Source organism: Acinonyx jubatus, chromosome D3, assembly GCF_027475565.1.
Source record: "Acinonyx jubatus isolate Ajub_Pintada_27869175 chromosome D3, VMU_Ajub_asm_v1.0, whole genome shotgun sequence".
Taxonomy (NCBI): domain Eukaryota; kingdom Metazoa; phylum Chordata; class Mammalia; order Carnivora; family Felidae; genus Acinonyx; species Acinonyx jubatus.
Window position 1 is genome coordinate 53,538,318 of NC_069392.1, and position 21,363 is coordinate 53,559,680.

The window sequence follows — 21,363 nt, forward strand, 5'->3', positions numbered from 1 at the left end:
AAGTCACAGATTATTGAGCTTTATCTCAAATCTCAGGAAAATTCTAGACTGTATTATTAAATAGATGACTGTAAGCATTTATAAATGGAAGTAGTGATCCCTGGAAGGCATTATAGATTCTCCAGGTTAATTCATGTCAAACTAAATTAATTTATTTTTGATAGGATTATTAGACTTACACATCAAGAGGATGCTCCTGTTGGAGCTGAGTTTCAGCTGGTCATTTGGGGTATAATTAAATGAATTTCTAGAAGATTGAACATCTATAGCCAAGTATGTTGATTGGCTAATTGGGATGAGTCTGAAAGGAGATTCCAACAGCAGCTGCATGGTTGTGGCTTTGTTTTCCATTGCTTGGTTCAGCTCTATCATGAGTGACTTGAAGGAATACATCAGAGTGATGCTTGTCAAATGTGTGGGATGTCACAAAATAGATAGGGGGAATCGGACAGTTGAACAAGAGAATGATGATTCCCAAAGAACTTTATAAGGTTGAACAAACAACCTTCATCTAAAGAGATGAAATTTGAGGTAAATACTTTTAAAATTTGTGGATACCATAAAGTTTAACTGGAACCTGGAATAATCAGAAATCTGGGAATAGTAAGATTTCAGAGCCTGTAAAAATTAATTGAAACAAACACTAGTGCATAAAGCAAACATTTATGTCCAGCATGTTTGGAAATACATGCCATAGAATTATATGTGTGATTGCAGAAACAAATGTTGAAAGATCTGGAAGTTTTAGTTGGTTGACAGCATGAGGCCTGCTAAAAAAGAGTGAGTGTCCTATTAGGTTGTATTAATGTAATTAAACGAGTTAGGGAAAGGGAAGTCATAGTTTCAGTATATTATGTTTCACTCAAACTGCATTTAGAACATTTATTAATGGTATTTAGCTGATTTATTTCAATTAGTATAATTCTTCAGGCACGTAAATTAGAAGTGACATCGGCAGACTCAATGTTCAAAGAAGAGTGATGTGTGAGACAGTGTCTGCAAACTATTTTATGTGAGGATTGGTGGAAGAAACTGAGGATCCATTAGCCTAGAGATAAAAGAAGACGGGGCTCTTAGCAGTGTATTCAAACAGGTGGCAGTGTATCATGAGTAAATGATTGGGCCCCGTTTTGCAAATCACATAACACAGTCACCTGACTTTAAGCTTTCATGTTAGGAAAGCGTTTGTAATTTAACATTAAATAATTGTGACATTCAAAGGCAAAGGCCAGAACAATTGTAGAAGTCATAGGAAAGCAGAAGTTTTACTTGATTCACAGAAAAGGCATTTTAATAATTGGTGGGTTTGAATAGAGTACCCTGCCTGGAGATTTCTGTGGGAGAAGTATTTCGTTTTCATTAGAGAGATGTTTTACTTTTAAAACAGGTTTCATGCACATCATTTAAGTAGTTTTTAATATTTTTCTTTTACATTTTTGAGAACATTGTAGAAATTCTGGGTATCTCTCACTTTGTTTTCTTTCTGTGTTAAAAGTAATGGTAACTGTTTCAAAAGATTAGAGACTTAATGAGGCAGAACAAAGTTACCAAAATCCCACAGAAAATTAGCAGTCACCTCTCCATTGCATAGAATTTTATCTGTAAATTCAGGCACTGATCACGCTTTGAACTCTTTTAGGCCTTAGAAAGCCATCTTTCTACTCTCAGTTGTGCTCAGTTTTATGAGGCTGGTCAAGTAAAATCATTTGACAGATTTTTTTTCCTCATGGATATTGTATGATACTACTAATAGTTACTTGAAAGTTTGTCTTTAAGTGCGTATGGTTGGAAGTAAGTTGTTACTGTTGGTATTCAGTATTTTTACTTGATTTGTAATACAAACATAAGAGGATAATTTGTCCCTGTAGTATGCTTTTCTTTCCAGGTAACAGAGTGGTGTCTAAAAGAGTACCATATTGTATAACCCCTCTTGTTAAACACAGAAAGACTGTTGGATGATGAAACCGGGCACAGCGTGTGCAGGTTTACCTGTGAACCTGTTGTGGGACAAGTTTGGCTGTGGTCACACGATGAGGAATGGTGCTGTGTAGCTAGCCTTATTTGCAGAAGCTCAAGTGCAGTTGATGCAGGAAATCTCAAAGAGAGACAATATCTAACGTCCATCATTTTTTTAATAGCTCTCCTCATGTTAGGATGTTCTCAGAGCTCTCCCTGCCAAACCAATAGTATTAACTAATGTTTATTAGCACATATTGCCACAGGCAGTCATTTGGCATATTGGAATCATAAGCGCTTTATATTCATTATCTCATTTTGTCCTCAGAGCATTTTTATAAATGAGCAAGTGAAGAAACTGGGATTCAGGGAGGTTAGATATCTAAGATCAGATAGCTAGTGAGTAGGGGTTCTTGGTTCATCTGACATCAAAGCCCATAACCTTCTTTATTATTCTATAATCATTCCTAATATAGGTCGACTGAAAACATCTCCCCAAATTACCTTGGTCTCTGTGTAAGCTTACTTAGTAGTGCTGCAATCAGCCAGGGTTGGGGGGCGGAGGGTGGACCTGAATGAGAACCAATGCTTGCAGTGTAGCAGGAAGAATATCATTAAACAGGTAATTCTAATTAATGACTGCTTGACAAGTGCTCCAAGGGAAGGTACAATTTAAACCATTATCTGAGAGTTTAAAGAAATACTCAATGTTTTTTAAGTGATAGATTGCAGAAGTGGGTATTATGAGGTAGATACTGTGTGTAATATCTTGACTGTAGGTCCTCAGTTTCTGTAAAACCCCTGTGCTCATGAAGAGAAACAGTTTAACTTAGTAGAAGAAGCAGACTTCAGTGTCAGATGGGCCAGACCCATCATTTACTGGCTGCTGAACCTGGGGGCACTTGATCTTCTTGGAGGCTGCTTTCTTCTGAGTGAAGTGATCCCGATTCTCAAGGGTATTAACACCAAATTTCTGTATCTTTTAAGTCACACATTCATAAATGCTATTGAAGCATGTACTTTCCCCCATAAAATGCATGCAAGTAGAATAGAAAAATTGGATCATCTTTAAACCCTTAACTGGTAACCACATACGTTACGGTTAGAGAACAAGCTGACTGAGCTGCAGATACTGGGAAGTTGGGAAAGGTGCTGTCACTTTTCATGTGATTTCTTCATCTGAATCCTACCAGTGATCCAGATTCATGTTTCATCAGAATGACACGGACCTTTGAGGCTTCTCAAGAAGAGTGGAAGCAGGGAATGTTAAATATATGAATCCCAGAGTCTATTGCAATATATGTAAAGCTCCTACAGACTTAGCACAGGATTATCTAATAAGTGTTAACTGTTCTTATTCCATTTAAACATTGTCATCATCAGGATTACAATGTGTACAAGTCCTGTCCTTCCACTTCCACTCCCTTCCACTTTGTGCATCTCCGAGAAAGTTAATCCTGCCTCCTCTATGTATCTCACCGAGTTGATGTAAGGGTCAAATAAAATAATATACGTTGAATGACATCAAGTAAAATACGTTATGTGAAAGCACTCTTTAATCATGTAGAGAACTATATAATGGTTATTGTTATAACCCCTAAACCATTTACCTAAGACATGAGACCATAGGCAGCTAAACATTTAAATGAACTGCCTGCATGGATTAAGGGAAGATGCAATAATGTTAGAAAAAGGGAGAGAGCTTGGTGCTGGATACTCACTTAGGATTCTACAAATCTCACCATGTATCAATGACGTGATTTTAAATTGTAGATACCTTTTTATTTTGCAATTAAGTAAGCTCAGAGGACATCTCAGTGGCTTCGCTGGTTGAACTTCTGACTTTGGCTCAGGTCATGATCTCGTGGTCCATGGGTTCAAGCCCCGTGTCAGTCTCTGTGTTGATAGCTCAGAGCCTGGAGCCTGCTTTTTGGATTCTGTGTCTCTCTTTCTCTTTCTCTTGGTCCCTCCCCTCTCTGTCTCTGTCTCTGTCTCTCGCTCTCAAAAACAAATAAAAACATTTAAAAAATTAAAAATAAGTAAATTCAGAAATTTTTATTTAGGGTCTGAAGGATCGAGATTTTAACCATCAGATGAACATTGGTCTAATGTGTTTATCTAAGGGATACTTGAGATGACTTTTGTGTTTTAAGAGACACCCAGGAAATCTTGAGTAATCCTTAAAATGTTCAAAACATTTTTTAGATGAAAATATTTGAACCTAAAACATAGAAAAATCCATTCCTAGGTTGGTCTGTGCCCTTAATGATAATGGCAAGCCATCTCTCTCTTCTTAACTGTATTACCACCCTTTCTTTGCAGTTTTTTTTCCCTCCTCCTGGGACATGTAGATGTCTGGAGGAGGAGGTTTCTGGGATGTCTGTCTTGTCTGACAGTAGCATGCATCTAGATATTCTTGAGATAGGCTCTGAGATAGTCACATAAGTAGAGAGGATGAAATCCAGTAGTGTAGTCCTACACATATGTTCAGGTCCTCTGAAAAATACAAGAGGATCCCCTGCTCTGAAGGTAGCTGATTGTATACAGACTTGTGTCCCGAGCCATGGAAATCCCCCTTTCTGGAGAGTAGTGCTGAATCTGAAACCTACTGCAGACCAGCCCTGTGGAAGAAAGGAGGTTATGGAGATTGAAAGGAGTTTAGTGTTTAGGGCAGGGGCATGAGAGTTGCAAGACCCAGCTCTTAGACCGTGAGCCTGAAGTGGAATCACAAACACAGCTCTAACACTGGAGGACAGTTTGTTTTACAAAGAAAGAAAGGGCATTTTATGTAAAGATTGAACACTGTGGCAGACTGATTTGTATAGGAGAGACCTTGATATCTGGCCAGAGGTTTCTGATAGATCCAGCTAAGGGTATTCTTTGGGAAACTCGGCAGTTTTGGGGGCCTGCTTTTGAGTTTTGGGGGCCTGCTTTTGAGGAGATAAATTCCAAAGCAGCTCAGTTTTCAGCAGATTTTTTTTAATGGGACTAGAAAGGATCAGTTTTTATCCAAAGTAAATAATATAGGAAAGAGAAAACATAGAAGTATTAGAAAGGAGACCCAATTCACATTATTTGTAGAAAATATGATTCTGTATTTCTGTACTGTGAGAACTAGTAAGAATTCAATTAGCTCTTTATATAGATAATAATTATCACAATTCAGTGGCTTTTGTATGTCTTAGCAATAAAATGCAAGAATATTATATGAAAAAGTGTATTCATAGTCGCAACTAAAAATATAAACAATAAAATGCTTATTACAGTTTATAAAACAAAACTTAAACACATGGAACACTGTGTAAATTGCTTGAAAATTTAATTAGATGTCTCATTTAATTCCAGTCTAAATTTCATCTGAAAATATAAAGAAGTGAACAATTAAAAATTTAAGAAGGAATAATGAGAGCAGTGGCCGATCCAGATAGTAAAGTGTATTATAATATCAGAGCAATTTGAAACAGTGTGGTGTTGGCACAGCAGTTGATTGAAAGATCAGGGGATCTGACAGGCCCCCAGACAGGCCCCAGGGACAGTGGTTTATAGTTTGGCCATTAGAGGGAATACGTATGGGGGCTCTGAGCATTCTCATCTCTACCTTAGCAAGAATAGCTCTGCTTTTGTGGATATTATATATTGGATGCCAACATTTATTTGGTTTCACATCCAAAAGAGTTTTCATTGTCCTAATATTAATATGCAGTAGAGGGTGACTCAATAACCAAGATTGACTTATGAAACAAATTGTGGTGGAGAATCTTATTTATAAGTGGTGGGGTGTAAGTTAGTGTTTCACCATGCTACAAAATGGTAAAATCCAGGTAAATTAACAAGTAAAACTAGGGGCTCCTGGGTGGCTCAATCGGTTAAGTGTCTAACTCTTGATTTCGGCTCAGATCGTTGATCTCACAGTTTGTGGGATCGAGCCCTGTGTTGAACTCTGCACTGACAGCACAGAGCCTGCTTGGGATTCTCTCTCTCCCTGTCTCTCTGTCCCTCCCCTGCTCACATGAGCACATGCGTGCACGCTCTCTCTCCCCCCCCCAAAATAAATAGACATACATTAAAAAAAAGTGAAACCATAAAAATATGAAAACCATATTTGTAGATATTTGCATGCTCTCTGGATAAAAGGAATATCTAAATATAAGACACGAGTCACGATGGAAACAACTGATGGAATTGTTCATGTGAAAACAGAAAACTTTACATATGTCCCTAAAGTATCCCCAAAAGCAACAAAAATAATAGCTATTGTTAATATTGTTATATTGAATATTGTTAATATTCAATATGTGAATATTGTTAATATTCAAAACAACAAATATTACTTAACTATATAAAGAACTTTTTATACATTAATAAGGAAAAACAAATATCTGGTGTCTATCCCATATGATACTCATTTGGGGAAAAAAAACCCTTTGTCCTCATTAGTATTTACAGAAGTATAATTAGAATAACAATAAGCCATTACTTTTCTGACCTACTAAGTTGTCAAACACTACTCAAAGATAACGCTGAATACTGGCAAAGTTATGAGAGGCAGATTTAGTTCTGCTTGGTGAGAGTATAAATTGTTAAAATCTTTCTGGAAGCAATTGGCAGTGTATCAAGAGACATGACAGAGCTCACATCCTTTGACTCAATAATACTCTAAGAATGTTACATTAAATATATTCTTTATTTATTGAATTTTGAAAACAGCATAAATGCCTGTCCTTGGTGAAGTGTTAATTATGATGCCCATTTTGAAGAATTCATATTATATGGAGATAAGATAGGTAATGATATATGCACATATTTTTTTTATAATTATATTAAATTGCTGTGTGTGGATAGAAAGAAAATAGAAGGAAAACAAATATTAGGAATGGTTAGTATTCTTGTTTGTAGGCTTATGGGTGCATTTTGTTTTCTAGAATATAGGTATGAGTTTGCATTTTTCTAATTTTTACTATCTGAAAATAAGGTCATTTTAATGTCTATTTATTTTTGAGAGAGAGAGAGAGAGAGAGCGCACAAGCGTGAGCAGGAGAGGGTCAGGGAGAGAGGAAGACACAGAATCTGAAATAGGCTTCAGGCTGTCAGCACAGAGCCCAATCTGGGGCTCGAACTCATGAACTGTGAGATATGACCTGAGCCAAAGTCGGATGCTTAATCTACTGAGCCACCCAAGTGCCCCAGATTACGTTATTTTAAATGATTATTATCCATAGAAAACTTCAGAATTATATTTTCTGTTTTGTCAAAATTAACATCATTATTGCCCTAGCCAGTTTCAACCTGTCATGATAATCTGAAATATTTATTGGCCATATATAATCTTATTATGATTGTCTTAAAAATTGTGAGTAATCTTACTCTCTTCCCTGCTCTAATGCATCCTTGACCCCAGTTTCTAAAGAGGTAGGCACAAGATGGGAAACAAATTGGAGGAACGTGGTAAAATCAAAACAAGTGTTACGTAACCATGAAGACATATTCAGATATTAGTTGTGCTTGAAAATGTCAGGAAGGATAATTCAGAAAGTTGAATTTTGCAGGGTGTAGGGAACATAACACCTCATAGCCAAGAGAGTGTTGGGGCAACGGGCAGTTACTCAGTCTGCTGATAGCCTACGGTGCTGGTTCACTCTGACTGTGGCTTCTTCCCACTGTAGTGTTTGAGTATGGCTGCCTGTGAGTCTGATTCGTGTCTCCACCATGTGTCCCATTATTTTGATAGTATCAATGTTTTGTTCTGTGAAGGTAATTTCTCTCTCTCCTTTGTTAATGTTCACACAGCTAGTTCAGTGAAGCTTGTTCACAACCAGGAACTCTCCTTCTCTGTCTCCTTTCTCTGTCTTGCAGGAACGGAGGGTGGCTTCTGGTGTTTTGTGGCTTCATCATTTCCTTCCTGCCTCTCATCCACTTCATGATGTAATTCTTGGCACTTTTACTTCCTTTGTAGAGTAGGATGTGATGTCATAGAGAAGGGGACAGGGCTATCCAAATTCTCTCAATTGCTGGGAGGAGCTGCCCAGGTGTGCTGAGGGGCCTGTACTCAGGAAGAGAAACAGGGAATCCTCCACAGTGAGTAACCCCACTTTTGAGTGCACCCAAATTTCCGTTAAAACGTTGCCCAGTACACTAGAGTTTCCTCTTCGGCCCTTTCTAGATTTAATCAGTTTGCCTTTTGGACATTCCCAGTTCAGCTCAATTTTCCCCCTTTCTCTCCTTTGTCCCCTCTCCCCCTCTTTCTGCCATCCTGTGCCTCTCCCCGTCAGTTTCCCTCTTCCTTGCTTGCTTACTTGTGTATGTCTGTGTCTATTGACCTTCTGCCCGTATCTTTTATGAGAGCCCATGAGCGTCCCCAGCATCGCCTATCATTTGGGTTGATGCCCACCCTATATATAGTCCATGTGACCACAGCATTGCCTTTTAGTAATTCATAAGTATGCACTGTTCTACTTATAGTTCTCATTTTACAAATTCTGTCAGCTGTTTTGTTTTCACATCTATTTCTTTCCCGCCTTTCTTTGTGATCTAATCTTCCCCCTTTTCAGCTCTATGATGCAGTTTCCTTCTTGCCTTTTTTTTAACGAACATTTTTACACGTTAGTCCTCTTCCCTATACAGCTATGCCTATGTTTCTTTATCCCCCTTCCCAGTTTTCAGTTCAGCTCTCCAGTGGCCTCCTCTGTGAGGACAGGTTTCCTTCTTTCCTACTGACATACTTGTCGCCGTCCCCTCTTTCTAGTGTAGCTCACATTTCTGTATTCTTTCAAGGACATACCACAACAGCTAAGGAACTGATCTGGACTGGGAAAGATGGGGACATTTCCTGGGAACGAGAGAGGGGAGAACAGGAAAGGGGCCCTAATAGTGAAGTGGGGCAGGCTGTATGTCAATCACCAGAGAACCTTGGTGAATAGAACCTTTGCTAGTGACCTGGTTGAAATTTGGCCATGGTAGTAGGAGAGATCACAGAGCTGTTTTGAACAGATTCAGAAGCCTTTTTAGTTGTTAAGGTGGCTCTGTTAATTCTTAATAATTAGGATCATTCCAGTAAATAATCATAAATTAGAACTCTACAATGTGCAGAAGCTTCTGTACAGCATCTTTAAGTGGGTATTGTCTACCCTTGGAGGAAGTCATTGTGAAGATGTGTGTAGACCTGTTTCTTATACCCAGAGGTGGCCCCTGTAGTCTGTGCTTGTGACAGCATGGGCACTGTTGTTTACTGCTTTCCCAGCATGTAGTTAAACTCCTGGGTAAATAAAGGAACTTGATTTCCGGGTCTGATGGTCTAATGACCATGGAAATAATTAGCCATGTCCCATGTATCCCTCACACTTTGTTTAAAACAAGTCCCTTTCACTCAAAAATAAGGAGGCCAGAAGGGGAGAGGAAGAAAAATGGGACTCAGTTCATAAAACTGAGATGGGCTGAATGGGAAGAGGAAGGGGTTTACTTGAAATTAATTGGAAAAGGCAGAAGAAAGGAAACTGAGCTGAACTGGAAAACACACACTGTAATGACTTACTTGGGTTTCTGTATGCTTTTTTCCATTTTGGCCATGAAGGAATTTTTCCCTCTTTTTTTTTTCCCCCCAATACAAAAGAGGTTGATCGAAATGTGAATCCAGTGAGGTTATTTCTAACCAGCACTTTGTTCTCTGCTGTTAGTATTGTCCAGGCTCCGTGTTTCCAAGGTCCTGGAAATTTAGGACACATTTTAATGACCTGAAAATCTGTCTTTAAGTATAAATATTAGCAACTTTTAATAAAGGAAATTATATACATTTATTAACTTGCTTTTTTTCTGTTTTCACATTTCTTTTTTTGGTGTGTATGCCTTTGTGACAATTTTTTGAGGAATGACCCCCCATGTTGCAGAAATTGCCATAAATGTCCAGAAAAGAATTACATTCTCTCTTTGGACACCTGAACTGTAAAATTGGAACTTATTTTGATACAACACCCCCTTCCCCTTTAAAATTTTAAAGAAGCATTGCATGATTCACATATGTTTTCATTTTGTACATTTCCATATGATAATCTAGGAATTTTATGTTTATTTTTATTTTTCAGGCACTAGAAAAACACCCCAACTCACCAATGACAGCGAAGCAGATATTAGAAGTCATTCAGAAAGAAGGGTTAAAAGAAACAAGGTCAGTATTCATATTTACATTTTCTATTTTCATTGATTAGTAATTGCTATTAATTGCAAAGCAATAGATGTGTCTAGATTTTGATACTGCAGTTGACTGTGAATTAAGTAATTACCTGCAGATTCTTTTGTGATTGCCAAATATTTAGATGACCCAAGATTTCCTTGGAACTGCCCGTTGGCTTAATAAATTACATTCAGCAGGTTAATATAGAATGTACTTTGTTCACAGAGAGCCCTGCTGCATGAATTAGCCCTTCACTGGAGTTACTCCTTGTTCTCTGTCTCTTGTAAGAGGAGATTTTGTTTCTGAAAATGAATAAGAGGACCGCTTTTACAGGCTTAAGAGATAGATTCCAGGATCACTCTGATAAAACCTGAAGTGCCAATAAATGTGGTTACAAATTTAGCTCTCTTATATGTAGAATTCTCCTACTTTGAGTGTCATTGATCAGCTATTTCGAGTCTTTAAAAAAATAGCAGTTTTATTGAGATATAACTCATATACCATAAAATTCACCCTTTTAAAATGTACAATTCAGTGGTTTTTTAGTGTATTCACAAAGTTGTGCAGTCAGCACCACTATCTAATTTTAGGACATTTTCATCACCTTAAATGAAACCTCATCCCCATCAAGTAATCATTGCCCATTCCCTACTCCCTCCGGCCCCTGGTAACCACGATTTGACTTTCTGTGTCTGGTTTTGACTATTCTGGACATTTCATAGAAATGGAATTATACAGTATGTGTGTAGCCTTCTGTGTCTGGCTTCTTTCATTTAGCAAAATGTCCTCGAGGTCCATCCATGTGGTAGCATGAATCAGTACTTCATTCCTTTTTGTTCCAAATAATACTCCATTGTATGGATGCATACTGCATTTTGTTTATCTGTGATTGTTCTCTATTTAGGACAGTCTTTGATTGTCCAGATTTGACAATTTGGGCTTTAGCCATCAGTTTAGGGCCATGTTGATGATACCACTCAAGGAGAAAAAAGAAGTTGGTTACAAAGTAAAATAAACATTGAGCTGTCATCTGAGTGTGTAATCATCCATGTTACATAGAGTGAATGTTTTTTTGTATGAACTTGTCTACCTACAAGCCATTGGCAGACAGTATTTGCAGCTTGGTGAAAATAAAGCTGCTGAGCTACCTTTCGGATGTTTTTACTGAGACTGAGATAGAACTGAGAGAAATGAGTATCCTCCTGAGGCCAAGTTTTCCTAAAAACAAATCGGTATTACCTGTAACTCTTACTGCCGGAAAGGGTGAGTAACAACAGCTTTTAGGTGTTGAAAATGGGTCCTTTGGAAGTTTGATCCATGAACATCACAATTTAGAGGGGTGTAGGACATCTAGGCTCAAACTTTCATCTCTATGTTGGAGGCCTTTCCCGCCCATTCTGAAGACAGAACCTGAGATAATGTAATGACACCATTTGCGATCATTGTTCCCCCAACAAACTGGAGGCAACGGTGGGGAGAGAAGTTGCTGACCAAGCCTAATAGCTCTGGTAAGGGTAATCCTGTTCTTCAGAGCCGGACGTCAGTGTGAGGAGTTAGGGAACAAAATGGGAACACCTGGAAATTAATTTTCCCCTTGTTGCTGTCAAAAACCCTGAAAATATTTATGCCATTTAGAAGGCACTGAAAGTGTTTGTGCGGCAGCCAAAAGAAAAGAGGAGGTAAAAATCTAAGGGTATCAACTCCTCTTGAATGTGGGCTCTATGCCAGTGGAATCTGCCAACGTAGACATAAAAAGCATCTCCTAGAAGTAGGCTTTTGAAATTTGTTCATTATGGTATCCTTCTCAACAGGAGTGACTACTCTGTGATCAGTTGTTATGCACCTTGAGATATAAAATTCCTGTACCATGCCTCTGAACAGCATTTTAATTGCACTGACTATTGTAACAGCATTATTTCCTATTTTTCAAAATGCTGGTCTTCCCAGAATGGTATATTAAAGGGCTGTAAGCATATGTAGTTAACAAAACGCAAAGCAGCATCTTTAAAGAGTGAAGAACACTGAAATGGAAGACGTAACCTGCTATTTCTCAGAATACATAGCCCTCCCTCTGCCCCCTCCACCCGGTTATTGTGTCCTTCCGTAAAGAAAAAAGAATATTTGTTGTTACAAATACTGATAAACCAGTATGGTAGTAGTGAAAGTACCTGCAACGAATTCACAAGTTAAATAGACAAGGGCACAGGCAAAGAAAGAGACCAGAGTTCTATTTAAGTTCTGTTCTGTAAAATCAGTTCTGCATTGAAGGGCCTCCAGCCATACATTTTATGTTCTCATTTCTTTCTACTTTCTTTGACTCTCCTCTCTCCTGCCAATTGTGACCGGTTACTTACGGCCAGTGTGTCTGTGACCACTCTTACCTCGTTTTCTAGTTTGCTTATTGGAATAATCTCAAAAATAAAAGTACATGATTTCAGTGAGTTTTGGGCTTTCCTGAAGCCTGTTATGTGTGTTGTTTTAGGGAGCAGATTCTGACATTTATTTTCCCTACTTAATGTACTGTTTTGCTACCTCCCGAGTTCTTAAATGTTTTCCAAATAATTATGGTAGCTGAGTAAAGAAAGTATAACTGTATTTATTTTTCTTAAGTTACATTTAGAAATTCCCTCATCATAAGGTCATACATAGCTGCTTAATTTCTAGGTATTTATTAATGTGTTTTCCAAGAAATGCAGGTTTGTGATATACCTGATAAAATGGAGGGGAGTTATTGTGAAGGGTACCAAGGTGGCCATGACCTTCTGGTGGTCTCTGTGGGTGGGAGGTGATGGTAGTGGTCCTCCCCAAACAGTTCACCCTTGTACCTAGCATTTCCAGAAAAGAGAGATTGGGTCTTTATGCATCATCATTGTGAACCTGGATTTAAAGTAATGCCATTTGTTTCAAGTACCATGGGGGGTGGGGCTTCCTTCTGTGTGCCAGACAGCTCTCCTGTAGGGCTGACCTCACCGTCCTGTAATTTTGTCCTTGTTTGTCTACTTGCGCCCACCTGTGGGCTCTCCAGGGGCAGGGTATATAACACTCCCAACACTCAGAAGATAGTCAATAAATATTTGTTGAGTAAACAATCTTTCTCAAGATGTTAATTTTCTGGGGGCACCTGGGTGGCTCATCCGGTTAAACGCCGACTTCGGCTCAGGTCATGATCTCATAGTTCACGAGTTCAAGTCCCACATCGGGCTCTGGACTGACAGCTCGCAGCCTGGAGCCTGCTTTGGATCCCGTGCCTCCCTCTCTCTCTCTCTCTCTCCCCCCCCACCCCCTGCTCGTGCTCTGTCTGTCTCTCTCTCAAAACTGAAATAGGCATTAAAACAATTAAAAAATGTTAGTTTTCTGGTGCTTGGTGATGACTTGGCTTCCGTTTAGAGTCAGAAGCTTCTTTTTAGCATTATGTGTTGTATTTTTTCATCTTATTTAATAGTTTGTGTGTTTTAATCAAAACAAACCTAACAGTTTTGTGGGAACCCCATTAAATATATGCATGCTAATAGTCTTTGGCAGATTATATGTGAGCAAGTAAGGTTATTGTACGGTTGCCTGTTTTCAAACGCTGTTAAGTGCCTCTGGTTTAAACTTGTAATTTACAAAAAATACACCAATAATTTTGGCAAAGCTGATATGAGTATTTGAATGTGTTCAGTATATGTGATATTGTTAATTTATTTGACTGTGATGAAATTCTTGACGTTTTATGCTATCTTTTCCTCTTTTCAAGTGACAATTTAAATTGCATACTTTTCAAGTAGACATGATAAAAAGACGACAGCTTTTCTATATCATGCTCTGTGTATCTTTTTCATGTTATTGATGAACTGTGTAGTGTGTGATTAAATTCTATTTGGAAAAGCCAGACTGAAATAAGTTCTTTCCATGTGGCTAAAAAAGGTCAGAAGGACATATGGTTTTTGTTGAAAGAAATAACATCATGGCATGGTTGCCTAGAATTTTTAATGAAAATGTATTTGGTAGGTTTTAATTCCCTTCTGTATAATAACATAGAAGATTTTTATCAATACAGTTTTCCTCTGGTCCATCTATGTTTGCTTTGCTGATTCTGAGTATTTCCAGTCTTTTATCACTTTGTGTTTATGAGTTGTGAACAATTGATAAGGCATAGCTGTTTGGCATGCTGTTTAGATGATCAGAATCTCAGAGTCAATCAAATAGCCATGTTGCTTGTATAGAGGGGATTAAAACGTGCATATTCCAATCTGCTTTTCTGGATGGATATTTGATATGCCTGTTTGGACTGCTTGGCTAAACATTCCCACCTCCTCACGGAGTTAGGGTGCTTCTGTAGAATATGGTCTTGTCTGCAGTGATCTTAGTATGTACTGCCAAAGCGAGCACCTGTCTCCAGTAATTAGAAATATGTTTGTAGAAATAGAGGAGTAACTTTAGTTACCATGTTGGTTTGGATGACATTTGGGGTTGTCCTAATTCTGCTTTTCTGTTTATGGTTTGCTTTTTCAGAAGTTATAATTCCTTTACAAAGAGGACTGAGGGATTTTTAATGCCTGAGGATATGTTTTTCTCTGCACATGTAATTTTTAAAGTGATGTTTCCCAAGAAGTATGTGCTTTCAAGTAGTGACATATCCAGGGGCTACAAAGTCAGGGAGTAAGGCTTGCAGCCCTTACGTCATGAGAGCAGAACAGTCACTCATCAGTGAGGGATAATTTCTTAGGTGCTGGGTGTTATCATTACAAGATAGCTGTTATTAATATAACATGAACTTTGATTTGGTTTTCATATTATTTGCTAATAGGCAAATAGTTTTCTAATGGAGGTGGAGGTATGGCAATCATAAACACACACACACACACACACACACACACACACACACACAATACAAAAAAAACCCCTCTGTTGGGTGGGGGCAGGGTGATATTTATGAGGTACATTTTACAAGATTATAGATGTCTTACTTAAATCTGTTAGATTTCATCAGCCATTTGCAGAGCAACAGTCTATAATCACATACCACAGTAGGGACATTTGAAAAGCTTTACAAACAGTCTCTGTTGTGTTTAGTGTTACTCAGAATATGGACATAGTTTTGATTTTGCAATGTGGAACATGCAATTGACAACCCAAGATTTTGTAATTATTCTGGTATCAATGAGAACTTTTTATTCCTACTGATAATTCTTAGAATAAATTTGTTTTGAGCTACTAGCCTTAAGGTTTTGCATGTTTTCTGTTTTGCAATCTCTGTTATGATATGCTGAAATTAGAATCTCCACTTCATACTGTTGTTTATTAAAGATGTTGCATTTTTCTAGGGGGATAAATGTCAGAAAATTCTATTACCATGTATAGTGACAAACAATAAAATTTCTTGGCATTTCTCTTGGTGAGATTTACGTTTCTAATTAGTACTATAGGAGATGATTCTTTGTTGCTGCTGAAATGTTTTGTCTAGAGATAAGAAAGAAACACAAATAATTTCTACTGCAAAATCAATTCTTATCTCCAGACTCCATGTTGGCATCCCTCCTTTCACACTGAAATGGTGGTCTAGTTTGTGCTGAGGCATTTTAGAATTATAGTGTGAACTCACAGTGTTACCCCTGCCATTTGCTAACATCTAATCCTCTCATTGTGTAAATGGTGTGCACAGTCAGCTACTTAGCGGGGGCAAATGAGACAATGGTGTTATTAAACAGAAACATAGGGCAATCTGCATTTATTTACGTATGTGTATAGGTGTGTGAATGTGAGTGTGTAAGCAAGCCTTGAGAATAGTTTACCTCTTAGCTGACATAAAATTTTACTCTTCATCATTACTCAGATTAGAAGTCTCAGTCAGTCAGTCCCAACTCCCTTCGTCATGCCCCCATTGCCATTGGTTCTTAGGTAGTGTTAGTTTTACTGCATAACTACATCTTTCCTTCTTTGTATCCCTACTCTTTGCCATTTGTTCTGCAGTTATAGTTTCTTAACTTCTTTTAAGAAATTTGCACTTATAATTTCTTCACTTGTAGTATCTTCTTATCTGGTCTCTTCAAATCCAGTCTCCCCCTTTTTAAATACTTTTTTTTCCCCTGAAACAAACACTGCCATTTATGGTAGATTTCTTAACTGACAATCCATAATACTCCAGAGAATATATTGCACCTAGTAAACTGTGAATCAAAAGATATTGTCAGTTGTATGTTTGGTGATAATTAGATGAAATTGGGTATGGTACTTTTTTCTAGTTACATGTTATCTGAATAAATGCATGATATTCCAATAACGTAGGCTTTATGATGCGAATGATGAAAACATACATTACATTTTATAGTTGGGATTTTGAATTTCCAATCCAGTTATTTATATGTACGTTTGGTTTTTCCCAAAATATGTCACTTAAAATGTCAGTCATTGGCATTGTGCATAATTAACTTGTTTCAAATTAAATGGTATAAAACTGAATAAAAAAAGAATTTAACATTTATACGTGGATATCACTAATTGTTTAAAAATAGCTTTGCAATCTGTCATAAATTAACTTTTTTTTTTAGTCTCAGGTGCATAACAAAGTGATATGATAGTTCTCTACATTACTCAGTGTTCATCATAAGTGCAGTCACCACCTGTCACCATACGTTATGACAGTATTATTGACTATATTCCCTATGCTGTACTTGTAACCTCCATGACGTAATTTTTTTAAGACAGGAAATTTATAACTCTTGATCCTATTCTTCTATTCCATCCTGCTTTTTTTTTTCCTTATTGTGAAAACATGATTCAGGGGAATAAGATTATATATTACTTTGGAAGCATTTCCCAAGTTAAAAAATAATTGTGTGAAACATTACCCTACAAGGTTCCGGCTCCTGGCACTACCTCATCAAACTGGGCTTCGGCAGCTTTAAAGCCTTAACAGTCAAGCATCTGATGTTGCAGCCACAGGTGACTACGTGCCTTTGGCTCTCACATTTCCCCCGTTAGCTTCTCATGATTTTGGAAGTTAGAAGCAGAGCCCCATGAGGCGTTCATGAGCTGTGTCATGGGTGTGTGCATGCACATTTGTGTGCATTTCTACTGGTTGTCACGTTGTTTCGTAAGAGGCTATAAGATCAGGTCGCTGAATGGAGAGGTTGCACTTTTCAGATCGAATGCCTCACGCTAATGTAATAAATTCGGAACAGGCCTCTTCCTAGTTCCCTGACTGAAGTCAAATTAATAGTGATTGGCTTAATCTGCTCAGGCTGTCGTCACAAAATATCTTCGACTGGGTGGCTTAAACAATAGAAATTTATTTTTCGAAGTTCTGTAGGCTCAAGGTCCCAGGTCAGGGTCCAGCGGTGTAGATTTCTGGTGTTGGCTTTTTTCCTGGCTTGCAGATGGTCCCCTTTTCAAGGTCCTCACATGTCCTCTCCTGGGTGTGTGTGTGTGTGCAGAGAGAGAGGGTGAGCTCTTTGCTGTCTCTTCTTGTAAGGACACTCCTATCAGATCAAGGTTCCATCCTTCTTAGACCTCATTCAACATTAATCACTTCCTTAGAGCCTCCATCTCCAAATACAACCACACTGGGGGCTAGGGCTTCACCATATGAATTTGGGGGACACAAAATTTCAGTTCATAATAGTGATTCAGAATTTGGAACTTTAGATTGCCAGAATTTATGGCATAACATAAGAATTATGTTCTAGAACTTTGAGTATCTGATTAATCTTGGAGGGTATTCATAACAATATGCTTAACACTGTACTGTGCTTCTGTTTTTATATACTCCTAATAATGTGTTTTCATATATTAGTCTTAATGTATAAACCAATAGAATACCTGGCTTAAATTTTGTGTTCAAATATAATGTGTATATTCATATAACATAAATTGATTTGGATTTTATTTGCAACCTTTGGTAAAAATAGCTCTGGTGACTGCATATAACCCTCAAGGCATCAATATTCACTAAGGAATGCAATTATAGCTTTGAAATGGCCATTTCTTAATACATCTTTTTATTCTGTCAAGCTTTCTTTCTCCATTCTTCCAAATAATTGAACAAAAAAAGGTAATTTAGGTGATTTCAGCCTTATCAAGATCTAGGTATAATTTACTCCAGAAATACTGAGCTCTCTATAAATATTTCAGTACAGAAATAGAAGCAGAAATGGATGTAAAATTACATTGTATGTGAGTCTAAGTATCCTATGCAGATGAAAACCTTTGGAAAGGAATAGACATTAAACTGGGGTGATTTTATTTGATTTTTTTCTAAGTGGTATTTTTCTCTTTATCTCTTAATTTCATTGCTTGTGCTCTTAATTGCCACATGCCTAAATGATTTTAGTTTTGCTTTGTTGTTTTGAAGTTGACAACATAATTCAAATGCAAAACAGTTGATATGCTGACATGGGGACTTCTTTTTATAGTTCATTTGTTTTCAGAAGAATAAAAATTATGACATTTTGTTAAGCCAGGTTTTCTAAAAGCTACAGTGTGTAATTCCTAAGAACAAGCCTTAGTTCTCTCAGGACAATTAGAGACTGTTTATCCTACAACTCCTGAGATGCCTGTGCAGAATCAAATTGACAATTGTGGACTGGGATTCTGCCAGCAATTCGGGTGATTTCTATCAATGTGTTTGTGTGTGTGTGTGTGCGTTTAAAGAAGTTAAGATCTGTTGTAGGTGCTGCGCGAGGCTTGTACGCACTCTTCAGTCTGACCAGGTTCACAGTACTCAGGTGTGTAGGTGAGAACTTTGTCTGGAAATCGGTGGTCAAATTAGGACATCAGAGAAATAAAAATAAAGTTGTGGAGATGTAGATATCATAACATGATGTTAATCAACTCAGCACCTACTAAGTGCCTACTCAGCAGACAGTGTTAGGTCCTGAGGTTTTGTGGAAGCTTTAAGGCATGTATTCATGCTATCAACATTTATTAAGCTCATGCAATGTTCTTGGGACTGTAGAAGTTGCTGGATTAATCGATGAATAAAATGTAGTCCCTGCTTTTGAGGATTAAACAACCTGGTTCCAGACCATTTTTCTGTGTCATTTTTCAGTTAGGTCTTTTAATCTCTTCTCTGTGACGCATGTCTTCATCCTAGTGCATGATGATTAAATGTATATATATACACACACACACACACACACACACACGTATATATATGTACACACACACACATACTTATATATGTATATGTATAGATGCACACACATATATTTTTTAAATTTAGGGATTTCTAATTCTCTCTTGGATTCTTCATAAAACATAATGATATTCCAACATATCAAGAAGTGTTGTCTTTCCATCACAAATATAGGGCCATTATGGTAAGGAATACACATCTATGTGTTCATTAATTTGTTTGGCATAGAGTTGAGACACCATGCTTTATGGAGTATGCCAGGCAAATTAATGAGTAGGGGCTTGATGATTAAAAAAATTCCTAATGAAAAAAATCATTTGTTTATATTAAGCCCAATGCTAAGGACTTTACATGAATTATCTTTTTAAAAACTTTGCGGTGCACTGTATTTCCCATTTCACTGATAGGAAAATTGAGGCAGGTGAAGTTAAGTAACTTGAGACAATTCATCCAGCTAGCAAGTGGCAGATGTGGGATTTGATGTCTGATTCAGAACTACTTGCATTTAACCTTTTACAATACTTGTAGCCTGAGCCTAAAACAATTTTGATGCAGGAAAGTACTGGTTGTGTGATTCTATTAAGTAAATACCCTCCCCCCTCATGACATACATATCCCCATTAGAAGCTTTTTGGGCTAATTATTGAGTGTCTTATATATTACTTGCTGAGGTTAAAGTCTAGCCTATAGATAGGTGTATTGAGACTCTTCTAGCTTATAACCTAATTATAAATAGGATTGAAGGGTGAAAAAGACATTTCCATAACCCATTTACATTTGGAGAATGCAAAGCGGCAGATGAATTTTACCTCTTATGCTTGTCCAGTGTGAGGAGGATGACTATGAGTGAAGATTTGGGCTCACAGACAGGAGCAGGGCATATTTGGATGCGCCCTCTTCCTGTTTGTTTTCCAAGGTAATGCTGTGAGGATGGGAAACCTGCCTCAGGGAAGGGGTGGAGCAAAGGCTTCATAGGATTCTCACTCTGTTGTTGATATTGGACTTACAGATTGAAACTTGTTTCTGGGGAGCTTCCTAACTGTGACCAGTCAAAGCATAATTGCTAACAAAATGTAGATAACCCGAAAGGCAATCTTAGAGGGTGCCGCCTATTCCATTTGTAAAACAACTGAATGGAAATAGATGGGATTGAGTAAACTATGCTTCCATGGGGGTAGGCTAAATTAGGAACATCATCATTCTCCTTCTAAGAGATGGATCTAGGGGAAGAAAAGGAGGCTCAAATGGATAAGTGAGTATGGTTTCAGAAGCAGCAGGAAATTATCTTAAGCAAAGAATGATCAGATATCCTTTACTGTCATAGGTAATCTGTATCATAACCATTTATCCGTCCTTCATCTCATCCATCCGTTGTATTTCCACTGGGAGGGGTAAAAATGCTTCTCATTCCTTTTTGTTTTTATTTTTCATTTTTCAAAAGACAGATGTAAGATTTCCAAGCAGAGCACGTTCTCCGTCAGGCCACTACAGCTAACCTGAATTCATTACTTAGTTCTTTTCTAGCACGTCTGCATGAAATACAACAATTTGTACAATGATTATTATTCAATTTGTTGCTTAATTAGTGTTTATTGAAGGTGACCTGCTGGTTCTAGATACAGAAAAAAAATAACATTCATGAAGATGTATTGGAACAGGTTGTTGCTAGTGGGAAAATCTAAATGGCTCACATCTTAAATTCTGAAGCATTAGGATTAGCAAAGATTACTTTGGAATCCCCCTACACCTCCACCCTAAGAAGGAAAGTGCTGAATCAGGAATGCAGAAAGTACTATTTGGAATTACTTAGAACAGATTTTACTGCTCACTTATTTTATCCAGCCTTAATGTTAGAAATGCTAGCTTTTTTTAAATTAGAATTTATTTAGTTTGCTATTTTTAGATACCACCCTTTTGAGTCAGCCACCTATAGCTTAATCTTCAAAGTTTTATAAATTAGTATTTATGTTGGATACAATGGTATATTCTTCTTTTCTCATAAAAGTGTGATGAAAAATTGTGAAATAGTGTCTATAGAAGTTTGAGTAGGAGCAGATAATTAACTAAATTTTAAATCTAGTCTTTCCCTTAGCCCAGTTTTGAACCACCTGGTCACTCTAGCCATTTT

General features: G+C 37.6%; 1 protein-coding gene across 1 annotated transcript in view; it reads left to right on the top strand.

Annotated features, from left to right (window-relative positions):
* Positions 1-21,363, top strand: part of ASXL3 (ASXL transcriptional regulator 3) — a 177,435-nt gene that overhangs the window by 22,606 nt on the left and 133,466 nt on the right. The window contains exons 2-3 of the mRNA XM_027068725.2: positions 10,032-10,114; positions 12,702-12,704. Of these exons, the coding sequence (XP_026924526.1) occupies positions 10,032-10,114; positions 12,702-12,704 (86 nt within the window). The remainder of the gene's footprint in view (positions 1-10,031; positions 10,115-12,701; positions 12,705-21,363) is intronic.